The sequence below is a fragment of the Geotrypetes seraphini genome, chromosome 3 (assembly GCF_902459505.1).
Source record: "Geotrypetes seraphini chromosome 3, aGeoSer1.1, whole genome shotgun sequence".
Taxonomy (NCBI): Eukaryota; Metazoa; Chordata; class Amphibia; order Gymnophiona; family Dermophiidae; genus Geotrypetes; species Geotrypetes seraphini.
In genome coordinates this window covers 275,704,332-275,722,921 of record NC_047086.1, presented here as the reverse complement: position 1 = coordinate 275,722,921, position 18,590 = coordinate 275,704,332, and the positions used below count along the sequence as shown (strand labels likewise).

Sequence of the window (18,590 nt, the reverse complement as noted above, 5' to 3'; positions counted from 1 at the left end):
TAGATTATGTTGTAGTAATCCAGTGAGCTCAGGATCAGCGACTGGACCAACAATCTAAATGATGCAAAATCAAAGAATGGTTTTAGTGTATGTCGTTTCCATAGCAAGTGGAAGCATTTTTTCATAAGGATATTGGTGTGGGCTTCGAATGTCAGTTGCTGATCTAAGGTGACTCCTAGGATCAATTGGAAAGTTTCTTCCATTTAGGTTGATGGAAGGTTCGACGGGATTGTTTGGAGGGGAGGCCATAAATATTTTGGTTTTTTCCAGGTTTAGTTTTAGTTTAGAATTTGTGGACCATTGTTCTACTTGGTCGATGATTGAAGAGATGAAGTGTCTGGTTTCGGTTGATAGGGTGGAGATGGGAACTATGATTATGTCATCTGCATAGATGTAAGATTGGAGGTTCAGCTTGGATAGTTCTTGGCCTAGAGAGGACATGTATAGGTTGAATAGGATGGAGGATTGGGGGGAGCCTTGAGGGACACCGCAGGGGTTGAGCCATGTTTGGGAGTAGGCTTGTTCGGTTTTTTAGGAAGTCTTTGAACCAATTAAGTACATGGCCCAAGATGCCTTTGGCGAAGAGACGGCTGAGTAGGATGCCGTGGTCCACCAGGTCAAAGGCGCTGCTGAACTTAGTAGGTGTGAGATGTGAACAATGATGGAGGCTAATGCTGTTTCGGCGCTGTAGTGTGAGCGGAATCCAGATTGGTATTCGTGAAGTATTGGGAATTTTTCCAGATAGTTTGTGAGGGCAGCGTTGATCAAGCCTTCATAAGTTTGGTAATGAAGGGGATGTCGGCTACAGGTCTGTAGTTGGAAGTTGTGGATATGGGTCTTTGCGGTTCTTTACAATGGGTGTGAAGGATGTGGCCGAGGTTGGTTGGGAATTCGCCGTTTGCCATTAGTTGAGAGATCCAGACATAGAGCATGTCCTTGAAGGGGTGGGGGCTGCTCTCAAAATGATGGGTGGGCAGTTGTCTAGGCGGCAAGAGGTTTTGGCGTATTTATTATAGAGCTGGAAAAATAGGAACCAGTTAGGAATTTCAAAGTGGTTCCAGATCATGTCTGCTGGGATTGAGTCAGATTGAGGGGGGTGGTTGGTGGAGGGGGGCTGGGTGGAATGTTTTGGAAAGAGGTTGACTTAGGGATACTTGGTTTGAAGAATTTGGGAAACACTGATCTAGACCATTGTTTTCAACCGCCGGTCTGCGGACCGATGCCAGTCCGCAGGAAATTTCTGCCGGTCAGCACAGGGCTGGCAATATTAAAATGACCATAGGTCCATTTTCAGACCTCCTGTCCCGTTGTCCCCTGTGCTCAGGGACAACGGGACAGGCGATCATTTCCTGTCCCTCCCTCCTTCCTTTCCCCGGGTCCCCTTCTCTTACCACCCTGCCGCTACTGCTAAAGCTGACAGGAAGTCTTCTTTCCAACATCAATTCTGACGTCGGAGAAGACGTTCTGGGCCTGCCAATCGCTGCCTGGCTGGCCCAGAACGTCCTCTCCAACGTCAGAATTGACGTCAGAAAGAAGACTTCCTGTTGGCTTTAGCAGCAGTAGCAGGGTGGTAAGAGCAGGGGAAAGGAAGGAGGGAGGCTGTTTTTTTTTTTTTCGGGGCAGGGAGGGAAGGTGATAGGCAGGCAAGCAGGCTGACTTTGGCCAGGGAGGGAGGGAGAGAGGTAGACAGGCAGACAGGCTGGCTTTGGGGGTGGGGGGGACAAAGTGTGGAAGGCAGTGAGAGAGACATGAGAATGAGGCACTGGGGGCACTAAAGACATGGGAAGGAGGCACTGGGGACACTAAAGACAGGAAGGGGCACTAAGAACATGGGAAGGAGGCACTGGGGGCACTAAAGACTATAACCGGCAGCCTCAGGGCAAGGTGTCTTGGGCCACTGGTACAAGAAAACCTCTTGTGAACCGCAACGGGCAGCACAAGGAAAAATAACAGCCAAGCGTTTAGCTAAGGACACCTTTACACCAGGAAAGTTCTTTTCAAAAACAAACTTAAGCTTTATACTTCAAAGTAAAAATTAAACATAAAACTTTGTCAGGACTTAATGTCCATCAGGCAAAAACTAAATCTGTTGCTAAAGTCTACTTTGATTCATAGTCCATTAGCAGGTATCACAAAAGAAAAGAAAAAATTCAAAACTCAAAACACAAAATAATTCTTTTATTTCTGCCGGTCCACGGGTGTAAAAAGGTTGAAAAACACTGATCTAGACCAGTGTTTTTCAACCGCTGTTCCGCGGCACACTAGTGTGCCGCGAGATGTTGCCTGGTGTGCCGTACGGTCAGGGCCGCCATCAGGGCAGTACCACCAGTCTAGGGAGAGGGGCGGTCCGCCCCACGTGGACAGGAGAGAGCTGGACGGGGGACCCGCGGAGTTCAATACAACTCGAGCCGCGAGGCTCGTCTTCTGTTCCTGCCTGCCCTGCAGCTAACATATAGCCGATCGCAAGCGTTCCCCGATGTCAGCGCTGACGTCGGAGGGAGGGCTTAAGCAAAGCCTGCCCTCCGACGTCAGCGCTGACGTCGGAGAATACTTCCGTTCGGCTATTTGTGTGCGGCAGGGCAGACAGGAAGCAGAAGACAAGCCTCGCGGCTTGAGCTTCGTTTTGCTGAGAAAGTTGCAAAGATGGGCTGGTAGGCAAACACGGAACACAAAAGGGGGGAGGGAGTGCGTTTTGGACACAAGGCATGAACTTGGGAGAGAGGAAGGGAGGGAAAGAGATGCTGAGGTGGGGGAGGGAATGGGTTTTTGGACACAGAAGGCATGGACTTGGGAGAGAGGAAGGGAGGGAAAGAGATGCTGAGGTGGGGGAGGGAATGCGTTTTTGGACACAGAAGAAATGGACTTGGGAGAGAGGAAGGGAGGGAAAGAGATGCTGAGGTGGGGGAGGGAATGGGTTTTTGGACACAGAAGGCATGGACTTTGGAGAGAGGAAGGGAGGGAAAGAGATGGTTGTGTACACGGGGAATAGAAGAAAGGAGAATTTTTGGTCATAGGGAGGGAGTGAGGTACAGATAGTGGCATACCAGGGTGGGGGGGGCAGTCTGCCCCACCCCGGGTTTACGTCCCAAGGGGGTGCACAGCTGGCCACCCTCCAGTGTTGTCCCTAGGCCGGCAAACTGCGGCTCTTTAGCCACTTGAGTGCCACCGCCGCCAACGGTGTTGTTGGCGGTGGCAGCATTATAAAATACTTTCTTTGTGTTTATTTGATTCCTATTCAAGAGAATTACTTTATATATAGTCAATATAGGCACAGAGTTAAATTTTTTAACATTTTCTAATGGTGGTGTGCCTCGTGATTTTTTTCATGAAACAAGTGTGCCTTTGCCCAAAAAAGGTTGAAAAACACTGATCTAGACTATCCATCATGACTACAGTCTTTAGTCAGTGATAAGATTATAAGAGTTCTTAAACCAAGTAACCAAGAAAGCATTGTACTTGGTCTCAGGAAAACAAGGTGCCCAAAATGATTGAATGCCTGAGACTCCCCTCCTTCCTCCAAAGTTTGTAGAGTAGAAGCAATGACCGGAAATCAGACTTGATCTGTCAAAACAACAGTACCCAGCCCTTTCTCCAAGTTATTAGACCAGCCTATTAACACTTTTTTTTTATTTTTTAATAAAAGTGTATACAGAATGAAACTTAAAAAAAAAACCCACCCAGCACTGCCTGTTTGACTGAAGAATTTATCTTCTCTTACCATTAACTTTGCCCAAGCCTGGAGCCTTTTTTTTCAGTAATGTCACTTGGATTTGTGGAATGTTTGTGATGTTTGAATGCAAAACAAATTTGAAGTCCACATGTCCAACCAAACAAGCTTTAGGCAATACCAGCTCAAATACATGTTCATCCCAACTGGAACTATAAAAGAGAAAAGGAAAAATATATTTAGGCACTTCAGCAAAGTACAGCATGATGTTACAGTAAAAGTGCTAAGTTTCACTAACTGAAGGCAACAGATATGAAAGAAAACATTTCCATGGAAGTTACCTACATGCAATAAAAGTGACACTTCAAGCTCAGTTTGCTTACATGAAATGAACTGTTTTAAATTTTAAGTCTTAGTGACTTGTATAAAAGTAATAGGCCTGTATTTTGGAAGAACCCCCCCCCCCACACACACAAACACACTAATCAATGCTTAGAGATGAAGTCAGCTTTTAAAAATACTTTTATATAAATTTGGTATTACCATTTCATCTCAATACTGAAGATCACATGGTTTGGTTCTTAAAACAGATTTACTCAGACTAGTAGATCTGAAAGCCACTAAAACCCAGAAGATTCATCTATATTCTGATTAATGCATAGAATCCAATGTAAAGCAGAACAGCGATAAGGAGAAAAGTGTTCATGCTGAGCTCAGAGAGGAAGATTATACTGTGTAAAAAACAAAAGAAATTGACCCAAAGATATCCATAGAGAAGAAAATCCAGAGAAAACAAAAAAAAACTGTGTGGAGTGACGATGTTCCTAAATGGACTTTATTTGAAAGAGTCAAAGTTCCAAAGGTACACCAAAATCATCCATATAAAATAATTTCATCCACATAAAAATAAATTCATCCACATAAAAGCCTTAAAGGACCTAGTCCGCTAGGGATACAGGACCCAATATGGTCCGCGTTTCGACAAAAAGTCTTCTTCAGGGGTCCCTGGGGGTCCTATAAAGGTGAATACGTGGGAAACAATTGTGTAGTGAACCGGAAGTGAGACACGTATTCATCTTTATAGGACCCTCAGGGACCTCTGAAGAAGACTTTTTGTCGAAACGCGGACCGTGTTGGGTCCTGTATCCTTAGCGGATTAGGTCCTTTAAGGCTTTTATGTGGATAACCTATTTTTATGTGGATGAAATTATTTTATGTAGATTATACTGTGTAACACGATTTTTGTTCCTGGGCAGTAAATGTAATTTCCTAATTACCCATGCCTAAAAAGTATAGAAAATGTCTGTTATTTCCATAAAACTTTGCTTTTGTGACCAGGATAGTCAAATTTTGCATTTATCTATTTAAAACCGTGAAAACACCAAAATTTTCATCTTTTCATTCTTATAAAGTCATAAAAAGCAACATATGAATCACAATTAATATGTATTTATATTGATGTTATACAAAGATGATCACTGAAGATTTAGAAGTGAGCAGTTTCTTGGGATTTGCATTTATATTTTAAGTCACTTCCACAAATGTAGTCTCCCATCATGTTCTCATTACATTGTTTTTGGTAGCCTTGTTCAAAAAGTCCAGTATTATCCTGGTAGACGCGTTCACCTTGCTTCTCTGAGTATGTTTTCATGTTCTCCTTGAATGTCTCAAGATGAGCATCAAGGACATGGACTTTGAAAGACATCCTAGAACCCATTTTACTGTAATTCTGCACTAGATTCTCAAATAACTCCACATAGTTTTTGGCTTTGTGATTGCTCAGGAGCCCTGAACCACTGAGACAAAGCCGCTTTCTCCTTCGTAGTTAGTTCCTGGAAAATACCTTGCACTCCAGGATCTTCTTTATCTATAGTCCGACGAAGACACCAGCTTTGACTTTTGCCTCATGCAGATTAGGGAAGATGTCTTAAAGGTATCTTAAGGCTGCCGACTCCTTATCATTTTTAGTCACTCAACAGCCAAGAGTCGTTGAGACCACTGGGCCTTTAGTATTTTTTGACTTCTTATCTAGAGCTTTGACAAATTATCAGTGGTGGCATTAGCACCTTCCGGGGATCCACAAGTGGTTCCCATTTGATGTTGCTTCTCCCTACAAAGAATTCAGTCTGCTGTGGCCAGTTCTGCCTTTGGTAGTACGCCTTTGTGTCCCAGCTGCCCTAAAGGCAGAGATAGCAGGGACACTTGGTAAAACTGTCTTGGAGACCCATTAAGTATGCCACCATTTTGATGTCTCCAATGACCTTCCAACCATACTCATCATACTTCAAGGTGCCTAGTAAGGTTTATGCTGTTGTAATCCTCCTTGAGGTGCACTGAGTGAGCCAGTGGAAGATACTTGTTTCTGATATGGAGAGCACAGCTTTGATGCTCCTGGATGAGTTGTCAATGAAGAGACACCAGTCTTTTAGGTTACAGCCAATTCCAATTGCCTCTCAAACAGACTGGTCACTTTGTGGCATAAGCAGAGCCCCAACTTTATGGGTGAAGAAGGTAGAAAAAGCTTGATGACACTTCCTCTGATCTGTGACTTGCACACTTTCATCCAACAAGTTTCACTGCTTGAGCCAACACTTCAAAAGCTTGGCACTGGGACTTGGTGAGACTAAGATCTCTGATCAAGTCATTGAAATCTTTTCCCTTTTGATAGTATGGGTTTTTCTCATCAGCTGCACCACTGATAACATCATCTCCTTCACTCTCTGATTTGCTGTTCTCTTCTAAAGACAGATACTCTCTCTCTCTGGGGGAGTGGGTATGGAGAGCTCAGGGCAATGTGGCACCGGGGCGAGGGATGAAGGAATGTCTGGATATGTGATTGCAGATGCTTGCTTGCCAATTCCTTTGGAAGAATCCATCATGCAGAAATAGCAATTGCTTGAATGGTCAGTGGATTCCTGCCAAATTCTTGGGATAGCAGATTTCATGGCTCTTTCTTCCCCTCTGTACCATCAAAATGAAATTGTGGTAATAAAGACAAAAAATTTATTTCACCTATGACTAATGTGTACGAGATTCTCGCAACATATTTCATATATGATCTATTTTCAAACAACATTGAAAATTTTAAAAATGTAAATTTTTTTTTTAAATTAAACATTCCAAAAAATTTTATAGCAGAAAATTCTGCCATTCTAGTAAGAAACAAAATTGTCTTACCTTCCAGAGTATTTTTTTTAGCAGTGCTCGCATGTGAACTGAGGTGCCCAAGGTTTGTCTTGATCTCCATCATGCATGCCGAAATATCCCTTGTAGGCATCGCACATCTTACCAGATGCTTCTATGGAGTACTTTTTATCCCTCTTGTCTTGATAAATTGGCCACATACATAGCAAAATGCATCTGCCCAATATTTGTGCATTAGTAAGAGGGCCCCTAAGTTTACTCAGCTTGGAAAAATCTGGAATATTCTTCAAAAAACGTACATTTCAAAATATCAATATCCAGGTCACAACAGCAAAGTTTGAGGGAAATGATAGTAATTTTCTATACTTTTGTGGCATAGGCAATTAAGGAAGAACACTTATTACTCAGGAACAAAAAATAAATAAAATTTTCTAAAGAGTGTTACAAACGAGTGTTGCTAGCAAAGCTTCAGAGGGCTGTTGCTAATCCCATTCAAGATTTCCCAGTGCCCTGCTCACACAGGGCTAGATTCACTAAGGCCACAGATCAGATGTGGCCGGGGAGCTGATTCACGAAGCACCCTCATGCAAATGAGGGTGATCGGAATCACGCCCCCAACCAACTGCACAGATCACTGATTGATGCTTACAGAGCAGCAACTTTTTCTTTTATACTTCACGAGCCCATGGTTTTAACCCATGGGTTAAAACTACGGGCTTGCACTGCAGGGAAGGCAAGGAGAGTCGGGGAAGAAGCAGGGCGGTGAGTCAGGGAAGAGAGCAGGAAAGTCAGGGCAGAAACTGGGCGATAAGAGAAGAGTTGTGGCTCTTTTGGCTCAAAGGTAAGTGCTGAAGGCAAAGGCTCGGGCTGCAATTCTCCTAAGACCATTTGCCATTCTGATTTTTAAACTTTGAACACCTCTTTCACCACCATAAAATGTGGAAGCGGCAAAAGTAAGGAGGATTTATTTGCCCTAGAGACGACATTGCTTTTATTTTTAACCTCTCCAAAATGCAGTAATGGGGCTGGTTTGGGATTTGGGCATATGCAATGCCAGTTTGGAAGGAGACTGCTTCTGAGGAGCAGGAGAGTCGGCAGGGATGTGAACGACTGGTCCCCAGCAGTCGCTTGGTTTGGATCGGCCAGCCAAGTCGGTGTTCCTAATTTATTTATTTTTGGTGAATCACTGCCTGCCTACATTTGCATACTGTTCCCCCTCATTTGCATGCGCGGATCGGGTACGGACAGGATCGGCACTGAGGTTAGTAAATTGGGACGAAGGAAAATCAGGTCGCAAGGTGGTCGGGAGTCCTTAGTGAATCTAGCCCTTAGTCAGTTGAAGGAGAAAGCTGCTGCTTATTTGTAATAGTATTGGTTCTACATTTATATGATTTTACATTTAAATGTATGGATATTTAATTCTGGTGGAATTCTGCACAACTGCGCAATGCAGAATTTGCACAGAATTCCCCAGACATGTAGAATTACCTGTGATCTGCACAGAATTGGCACTCCCTCAGTGTGGCCTGAAACATCAGCACTCCCTCTCTGCAGCCCGAGGCATTGACACTAACCCTCTGTGTGGCCCAAATCACTGCAGCACATCTTCAGGCAGCCTGTGCGGAGTCTGCAGGCTTCTCTCTACCACGGTACCACCCTTGATGACACTTCTTCCTTCACAGGTGGGACCATGGTAGAGGGAATCCTGCAGAGCTGGTGGCAAGTTGTCAATAATTGGAATAGGCATCACTGGGGAGGATAGGGGAGAGTGAAATGCTCAGAAGGATAGGATGGAGAGAGACTAGGAGATGCTGGTTGGGGGAGGGGGTGTTACAGGGGTGAGAGAGATGCTGGCTGGGGCAGGAGGAAACAGATGAGAGATGTTGACTGGGGCGGAGGGGGGGACAGGAGTGATAGAAATGTGGCTGGTGGGAGAAACAGGGGTGAGAGAAATGCTGGCTGGGGGAGATGATGTCACTTGGATTTTCTTAAAGTGCAGCAGCCATTTTTTCAGTACCAGCGATGTTGAACTATGGACAGCATTGATGCTAAGAGCTCCTTTTTTAAACGTGAGTGCAGGAGGTGTCCTGCTCTTTAGTTTGGTATTTAACACTCTGGGAGTATAATTTCATTATGTTTTATTTTCCAGTGTCTTCCCCGACCTTTAAAAAGTAATCGAAGAGCATCGGAGAGAGAGGGGGGGACGAGTCAATGTTGGAGCTGCAATATCGAGCTAAGTTCATACATGATAGTTGAAAAACGCAAAAGAAGTTAAATAAGATGCAATGAGCACTACATAAGTACCAAAAATTAAGTTAAAATTGAGAAATTATTGTTTTAAAAGGTTTAAAACACTGTGATACAGGATACGAATGAGGAGTGAAGCTGTCAGGTGTTAAACTACACTTACAGCAATCTGAAGATTCCTTTACTGAACAGTGATTATCTGAATCAGCGTTGAATAAATAGATAACACATTGATATGCTACACTGGCGTTATATATAAGAATTGAAAAATTATGGTGAGCCTGGAGGGAGAAACAGGGGTGAGAGAAATGCTGGCTGGAGGGAGAAACAGGGATGAGAGAAATGCTGGCTGAGGAAAAAATTGGGGTGAGATTTTTTTCAGTGAGATTAAGAATTATTTTTACAAATTTGTAAACAGCAGCTTATGAGATATTCAGTAACGCTAGAACCATCATCATGTTAACCCTCAGCATTTTAATGAATATCTCATTGAAAAAAAATCTACACCTCACCTGTAGAACTGCCCCATTACAAATCACAATCAGCTGCAGGAGATTTTTTTTTATTTATTATAAATGACTTTTTTGCACTTTATTGGGTGTTAGGTTCACCAAGGCTCTCCAAACTCAGCTCCACTACAGCTTCTACCCTCACCTACTGTTTTTTACCCCTAAGTGTGCTTTTTCCCAAAGACTATAGTTCTACCCTTCTTTCCTAATTGTATGCAGTTAGTATATATGTTTTTGTATGCGTCTACTAACCTAACCCGGTTCTGTATAGTATTTTAACTCCAACTTGTTTTGTTCCTTTTAAGATATTTTTTATTACTGTACACTGCCTAGAAATTTGATTAAGCGGTATAAAATTTTTTTAAATAAACTTGAAACTCTAACACCCTCTTCAAATCTTTTTTTTTTTTTTAATAATCTTTATTCTTTTAAAACACTTTCAATAAGTGGAAACAACATAGATTATACATTTAACACTTTAGACATCACTTATGATTTTACAAGATTCATACAGATTACCCTCCCCATCTTAATCTTTATCATTAAAGTAATTATTATCAAACCTCAAAAACAAAAACAAACAAACAAAAAAAATCCTTCCCTCCTATTATCATCATCTTAATAAATTACCCTGGCCCAAATAATAGAAAAGAGGGTAACAAAGCTAGTGGTATTTTTGACACCGAGTTTGATAAACCAGTGTATCAATATCTGGTTCGATGGAAGTACTGTAGTTGCAATTCTCACTGACTGCTCAAGGTGCTCATCAGATATCTTGGTTCTAATTTTACTTTTAGTGTGCTTCATTCCTAAAAATAGTTGCTCATAAATGTAGGTGCTGCCAAAAAGCGATGACATGAATAAGGCGTGATTGTGAAGAAAGACACGTGATTAAATTTTTCTTTCAGTTGAATGTCAGATTGCAGCTCTATGCATTCCATCTGAAAACTGGCAGATAACATATTTATGTCGACTGAAAATGGAATTGCAAATAAACCAAAATATTGATTATTATCCCAGAAATCTTGAAATTTGTTTTCAAATTCTAATCTCAAAGCGAAAAGCAAGGCTGCATAATTCTTGCTGTTCACAGGATCATGTTTAGTAGCCATGTTGAAATTTATAAAATTGCCTTGATTTGATCTTGCATGATTTCAGTTTCATTTGGAATGCTGTTATGGTTTGAAACATTGTATTAATGAGTTGGTTTTTACATAATAACATAGTAGATGACGGCAGATAAAGACCCGAATGGTCCATCCAGTCTGCCCAACCTGATTCAATTTAAATTTTTTAAATTTTTTCTTCTTAGCTATTTCTGGGCAAGAATCCAAAGCTCTACCCGGTACTGTGCTTGGGTTCCAACTACCGAAATCTCCGTTAAAACCTACTCCAGCCCATCTAAACCCTCTCAGCCATTGAAGCCCTCTCCAGCCCATCCTCCCCCAACCAGCCATATACAAACATAGACCGTGCAAGTCTGGTCTTAGTTCAATATTTAATATATTTTCTGATTCTAGATCCTCTGTGTTCATCCCATGCTTCTTTGAACTCAGTCACCGTTTTCCTCTCCACCACCTCTCGGGAGCGCATTCCAGGCATCTACCACCCTCTCCATAAAGTAGAACTTCCTAACATTGCTCTTGAATCTACCACCCCTCAACCTCAAATTATGTCCTCTAGTTTTACCATTTAACTTTCTCTGGAAGACACATGTTTAACTCATTTAAATGAGTGGTCAAATCTACTAAAAAAGCTAAATCTGTAAGCTAGTTTTCATTGTAAAGTCCTGGCACAAATTTTGCTTGATTTCATGTTGCAAATCATAAAATTTTTTCAACATTTGGACTCGACTTAGCCATCTTACTTCCAAAAAGTAAAATATGTCTCCATAGTCAACATCCATACTTTTAAGAATTTCACAGCCTTGATGACGATTTGTATGACATTATCCATTTTTAAAGTTTTTGCACACAAATTTTCTTGATGTACTATGCAATGATACTTCATCAAATGTGAGTTTTGGGTGGAAATTGTATCATCGTCTATTACTTTTAGAATTCCCTCTCTTTTAACTAATTGCCGGTGCACAGTAGGTAGCTATTCCAGATATGTTAACAATGGACACAGAAAAAGTACAGATTTATCCTAACAGTTGTTATCCTTGGACAGCAGGCAGATATTCTCAACATGTGGGTTACGTCATCCATGGAGCCCTGTAGCGGAGAGCCTCGAAAGCAACTTGCTTGTAGAACTTCAAAGTTCGCGAGTGCCGCATCACGCATGCGTGAGTACCTTCCTGCCCAAGTTACAGCGCGCGTCTCCTCAGTTCAGCTAGCTAGCTAAGAAGCCAACCCGGGGAGGTGGGTGGGTTGTGAGAATATCTGCCTGCTATCCCTGGATAACAACTGTTATGGTAAGTAACTGTACTTTATCCCAGGACAAGCAGGCAGCATATTCTCAACATGTGGGTGACCTCCAAGCTAACCATAATGGGATGGTGGGAGTGTTGGCAATTTAGGAGAAAAAATTTGTAAAATTGACTGGCCAAAAAGACCAGCTCTTCTGGATAAAGCATCCAGACCATAATGAGAGGGGAATATATGAACCGAGGAGGAAGTGGCAGCTTTGCAGAGTTCCTATCCTGTTCAATATGTTTGTGAGTGACATTGCTGAAGGGTTAAAAGGAAAAGTGTGCCTTTTTGCAGGCTATACCAAGATTTGTAACAGAGTAGACACCGAAGATGGAGTGTAAAATATGAAAAAGGAAATGCAAAAGTTAGAGGAATGGTCTAATGCCTGGCAACTAAAATTCAATGCAACAAAATGCAGAGTAATGCATTTAGGGATTAATATTCGGAAGGAACCGTATATGTTGGGAGATGAGAAGCTGATATGCACAGATGGGGAGAGGGACCTTGGGGTGATAATGTCCGAAGATCTAAAGGCGAAAAAACAGTGTGACAAGGTGGTGGCTGCTGCCAGAAGGATGCTGGGCTGTATAAAGAGAGGAGTAGCCAGTAGAAGGAAGAAGGTGTTGATGCTCCTGTACCGGTCATTGGTGAGGCCCCACTTGGAGTATTGTGTTCAGTTTTGGAGATCGTATCTGGCGAAGGACGTTAGAACACTTGAAGCGGTCCAAAGGAGGGCGACGAAAATGATAGGAGGCTTGCGCCAGAAGACATATGAGAAGAGACTGGAAGCCCTGAATATGTATATCCTAGAGAAAAGGAGGGACAGGGAGGATATGATTCAGACATTCAAATACTTGAAGGGTATTAATGTAGAACAAAATCTTTTCCATAGAAAGGAAAACGGTAAAACCATAGGACATAATTTGAGGTTGAGGGGTAGTAGATTCAAGAGCAATGTTAGGAAATTCTATTTTACGGAGAGGGTGGTAGATGCCTGGAATGCGCTCCTGAGAGAGGTGGTGGTGAAGAAAACAGTGACAGAGTTAAAGAAGCGTGGGATGAACACAGAGGATCTAAAATTAGAAAATAATATTAAATATTGAACTAAGGCTAGTACTGGGCAGACTTGCACGGTCTGCATATGGCCGCTTAGGGGGAGGATGGGCTGGAGGGGGCTTCAATGGCTGGGAGGGTGTAGATGGGCTGGAGTAGGTTTTGATGGAGATTTTGGCAGTTGGAACCCAAGCACAGTATCGGGGAGAGCTTTGGATTCTTGCCCAGAAATAGCTAAAAGAAAAAATTTAAAAAATTTAAATTGAATCAGGTTGGGCAGACTGGATGGACCATTCGGTTCTTTATCTGCCGTCATCTACTATGTTACTATGAAAACAAGTGAGGCCGTCATGGCTCTAAATTTATGGACTGGAACTCAACTCTGTAGATGTAATAATAATAATAATAATTATTATTATTATTATTTTATTTTTATATACCATCCTACCACATAGTTCTAGGCCAGGGGTGTCCATCCTTTTGGCTTCGCTGGCCCGCATTGGCCAAAAAAAATATTTCTGGGGCGGCACAAACAGAGCAAACGCTGCAGCAAGACAGAGGATGGAGCCGGCAAGACGGTAAACACCCGGGGGCAGCAGAGGAAAACACTGCATTGCCCTCGACCGGGACCACACAAAATAGTTCATTGGGCTGCAGGTTGGACACCCCTGTTCTAGGCAGTTCACATTAGTGCTGCCCGATTCAAGGGGAAAATTTCGATTCGATTCGATTCAGCCTACTGAATTGGTTTTGTTTTTTTGTTTTTTATTCGATTCGATTTTCCTGCCCAATTGGGTGTTTTTTTTCAAACATCCTGGTGGGTTTATTTTATAGCTTTTTCACCCCTTTTATAGCCTCTTCACCCCCTTTGCCTTCTCCTAAACACACTGGCGCTGTGGTGTAAACAAAATAAACAAACAAAAAAGCACAATTACTTACCGTAACAGGTGTTATCCAGGGACAGCAGGCAGCTATTCTCACAAATGGGCGATGTCATCGACGGAGCCCAGATGCGGACGCCTCGCAAGCAGACTTGCTTGAAGAAACTCGAAGTTTCGAGTCGCCCACACAGCGCATGCGCGAATGCTTTCCCACCCAGCGCAGGGTGCATCTCCTCAGTTCAGATAGCTAGCAGAGAAGCCAACCAGGGAAGGTGGGTGGGTTGTGAGAATAGTTGCCTGCTGTCCCTGGATAACACCTGTTATGCTATATTCCAGGACAAGCAGGTAGGTATTCTCACATATGGGTGACCTCCAAGCTAAACATAATGGGATGGTGGGAGTGTTAGCAATTTAGGAGAATAAATTTTGTAATACTGTTTGGCCAAACTGTCCATCCCATCCGGAAAAAGTATCCAGACAATAGTGAGAAGTGAAGGTATGAACTGAGGACCAAGTAGCAGCTTTACAAATTTCCTCAATAGGTGTAGATCTGAGGAAAGCTACTGATGCTGCCATTGCTCTGACTTTATGGGCTGTGACTTTACTGTGAAGGGGTAATCCAGCCTGGGCATAACAGAAAGAGATACAAGCCGCCATCCAGTTGGAGATGGTACGCTTAGAAATAGGATGGCCCAACTTATTTGGATTGAAGGAAACAAAAAGTTGAGGAGCAGTTCTGTGTGGGTTGGTGCGTTCCAAGTAGAAGGCCAAAGCACGTTTACAGTCCAGAGTATGAAGAGCTGATTCTCCAGGATGAGAATGAGGCTTTGGAAAAAATACTGGAAGAACGATGGATTGGTTGAGATGAAATTCCGAGACCACTTTAGGGAGGAATTTAGGGTGAGTACAAAGAACCACCTTGTCGTGATGGAACACAGTGAATGGTGGGTAAGTTACTGATTCTTGCAGTTCACTGACTCTTCGAACGGAACTGAGGGCTCTGAGAAACACCACTTTCCAAGTGAGATACTTCAGATGAGCCTTATCGATTGGTTCAAATGGAGGCTTCATGAGTTGAGAAAGGACAACATTGAGGTCCCAAACCACAGGAGGCTGTTTGAGAGGAGGGTTAACATTAAAGAGTCCTTTCATGAATCTGGAAACCACCGGATGAGCAGAGAGGGGTTTCCCTTCAATAGGCTGATGGAAAGCCGAAATTGCACTGGGATGGACTCTGACTGATGTAGACTTGAGGCCAGAATTGGATAAGTGCAACAAGTAGTTCAAAAAGAACATAAGGAGGAATGCTGAGGCTCCGTATGATGAGAAAAACACCACATAGAAAATCTAGTCCACTTTTGGTGATAGCATTGTCTAGTGTTAGGTTTCCTAGAAGCTTCTAAGACATATCTTTAATCTTATCTATTGTTTTGCCTTTTGTCTTTGTTTTGTTCTATTTCTATCATTTAAATTTCTCCAGAATTCTACTGTTCAACGGCTCCCCCTTCTGCTTCTATTCCTTTTTTTCCTCTCTTCTACCTTCCAAAGTATTTAGATCAATGCTGTCTTGTTAAAATGTTTATTTTATTTTTATTTTTCCTCTAACTCTACTTTTCACTTCTCTATTACCCTCCAGGTACTTTAGTTAGATTGTGAGCCTTCGGGACAGTAAGGGAATTTTTCAAGTACCTTTCTTATTTCTAATCTTAATGTATATTTTCTGTAAACCGCTTAGAACCTAACGGATGTAGCGGTATATAAGAAATAAATTACATTACATTACATTGAGAAAACTGAAGAGGAGTTAGGTTGAAAGGTCAGGGGTAGAGACTGCAGGTTGGGATGAAGCAGAGATCCTTGACTCTGTGTAAGCAGAGAAGGAAAAACTGGTAGAAGGTATGGCTCCCTGCTGCTGAGTTGAAGTAGAAGGGAGTACCAAGATTGTCTTGGCCACCGAGGAGTGATTAGAATCATGGTGGCATGATCGTTCTTCAACTTGACCAGTCTTGAGAATGAGAGGGAATGGAGGGAATGCGTAGAGGAAGAGATTCATCCATTCCAGAAGAAAAGCATCTGCCTCGAGACGGTGAAGAGAGTATATCCTGAAGCAGAACTGAGGCAGTTTGAAGTTGTGGGGAGCCGCAAAGAGGTCTATATGAGGGGTTCCCCATTGTGAAAAATTTTAATGGAGAGTCCATTCGTGAGGTTGTAGAAGACAACTCAAGTTGTCCGCAAAGCATTTCTTCGCCCCTTGAATGTAAACAGCTTTGAGGAAGGTGTTCTGGCTGATTGCCCTGTCCCAAACCTTCAGCGCTTCTTGACAAAGGAAGTCAGAGCTGGTCCCTCCTTGTTTGTTGACATAATACATGGCGAATTGGTTGTCTGTCCAGATGAGGACCACTTGGTCGCGAAGATGATGTTGAAAAGCATTGAGAGCCTTGAAAATCGCTCCGAGTTCCAACAGATTTATGTGACATTGATGATCTGTACTGGTCCAGTGGCCTTGAGCACGGAGACCATCTAGATGAGCACCCCAAGCGTAGGTTGAAGAGTCTGTCGTGAGGACCTTCTAATGAGGGGGAGTTTGATATAGCAAGCCTCTGGAAAGATTGGAAGAGAGCATCCACCAATGGAGAGATTTCTTGAAGGAAGAAGTGACTGAAATGTGTCGGGAAGGAGGGTCGCAAACTTGCATCCATTGAGATGCCAGGGTCCACTGAGGAATTCTGAGGTGAAGTCTGGCAAAAGGAGTCACGTGTACTGTGGAGGCCATGTGACCCAGAAGTACCATCATGTGTCTCGCTGAGATGGAAGAGCGGGAAGACATTGTATGACAGAATTGAAGAAAAGCTTCCAGACATTGTTGTGGAAGGAATGCTCTGAGTTGGACACTGAACAGAACAGCTCCAATGAATTGTAGTCTGTGAGGGCTGAAGTTGAGATTTGGGAAAGCTGATTTCAAATCCCAAACTTTGTAGGAACCAGGTAGTCCGTTGGGTCGCTACAATAACCCCTTGAGATGTGGAATCTTTGATGAGCCAGTCGTCAAGGTAGGGAAATACCTGAAGACCATGATTCCGGAGAGCTGCTGCTACCACTACTAGGCACTTGGTGAACACTCTGGGAGACAAGGCCAGGCCGAAGGGTAGTACTCTGTATTAATAATGCAGATTCGCCACCCGAAATCTGAGATATTGACGGGAGGCCGGATGAATGGGGATATGAGTGTAGGCCTCCTTGAGATCCAGAAAGCATAACCAGTTGTTCTGCTCGAGAAGGGGATAAAGAAATGCCAGGGACAACATTCAAAACTTTTCTTTGACTAAAAATTTGTTGAGAGCCCTGAGATCCAGAATGGGTCGCAGATCACCCGTCTTCTTCGGAACAAGGAAGTAACGGGAGTAAAACCCCCTGTTCTGCTGTTCCAAGGGAACTGGTTCGATGGCATGGAGAGAAAGCAGAGCTTGAGCTTCCTGAAGAAGAAGGGCGGTTTGGGATGGATTGGAAGGATACTCTCTTGGAGGAAGCTCTGGTGGAACCTGAGTGAAATGAAGAGAGTATCCTTCTCTGATGATGGTAAGCACCCAGAGGTCGGATGTAATTATCGTCCATCAGTTGTAAAAATGATGGAAACGACCTCCTATAGGGGGAAAAAGAGACAGAGACAGAACGGTGGAGGTTATGCTCTGTTGTAAACAGTCAAAAAGGCTGAGAAGCCTTAGGTGCAGCAGAAGGTTGGGGTTTCTGTTGCTTCTGAGGTTGCTGATTTTTCAGAGGAGGGCGAGTATAAGGAGCCGGCTTTGGAGCAAAACGCCTTTCATAGATAAGAGCAGGGTGTGCAGGCTTGGCAGCAGCTGGATTTGGCTTAGGTCTGACTATAGAAGCAAATGATTTTTCATGGTCAGATAATTTCTTGGTGGCTGCCTCGATGGATTCATCAAAGAGGTCGTTGCCCTCACAAGGAATGTTAGCCAAGGAAGCCAGGCAAGATGACGCATAACTACAGAGCAAGCAGCCGCTTGGGCAGATAACTCGAAGGCATCATAAGATGATTGGAGGAGATGTAGACGTAATTGAGAGAAAGAAGCAATGACTTCCTGAAACTCAAAATGCATTAGGGCATCCAAATAATTCAAAAACTTTGGTAGAAGAGAAAGAAGAAATTCAAAGTAAGTGATGAAATAAAAATTATAATTGAGGACTTTAGAGGACATCATAGCATTCTGGTAGATGCGACGTCTGAATTTGTCCATAGTTTTCCCTTCTCTTCCAGGAGGGACGGTGGCGTAAACCTTGGAAAGATGGGACCTTTTCAAGGAGGACTCGACCAGCAGGGATTGATGAGATAACTGAGAATTGTCAAACCCTTTGCGATGCACAGTCTTATATCTAGAGTCCAATTTCCCTGGAACAGCCGGTATGGAAAAAGGTGTTTCCATGCAATGACCAAAAGTCTGATTCAAAAGCTTATGAAGTGGAAGCTTAAGACACTCTGCCGGAGGTTGAGGAAGATGCATGACTTCTAGATACTCCTTAGAATATTTGGAGCCAAGTACACAGCCATCTGTCGCAGGAAAGACGAGAAAGATAGCTGATCTGCCTTGAGAAGGACTTGAGGACGTCGAATCAGCCTGTGTCGAAGAAGCTTCGGCAGGGAAAAAGGCACCAAAGGAAC

At 43.1% G+C, this 18,590-nt stretch overlaps 1 protein-coding gene across 4 annotated transcripts in view; it reads right to left on the bottom strand.

The window, feature by feature from the left end:
- The window catches only part of BIRC6 (baculoviral IAP repeat containing 6), a 1,530,571-nt gene that overhangs the window by 1,076,106 nt on the left and 435,875 nt on the right, over positions 1-18,590 (bottom strand). For all 4 annotated transcript variants that reach the window (XM_033935681.1, XM_033935678.1, XM_033935679.1 and 1 more), the window contains one exon: positions 3,719-3,879. In XM_033935681.1, the coding sequence (XP_033791572.1) occupies positions 3,719-3,879 (161 nt within the window). The remainder of the gene's footprint in view (positions 1-3,718; positions 3,880-18,590) is intronic.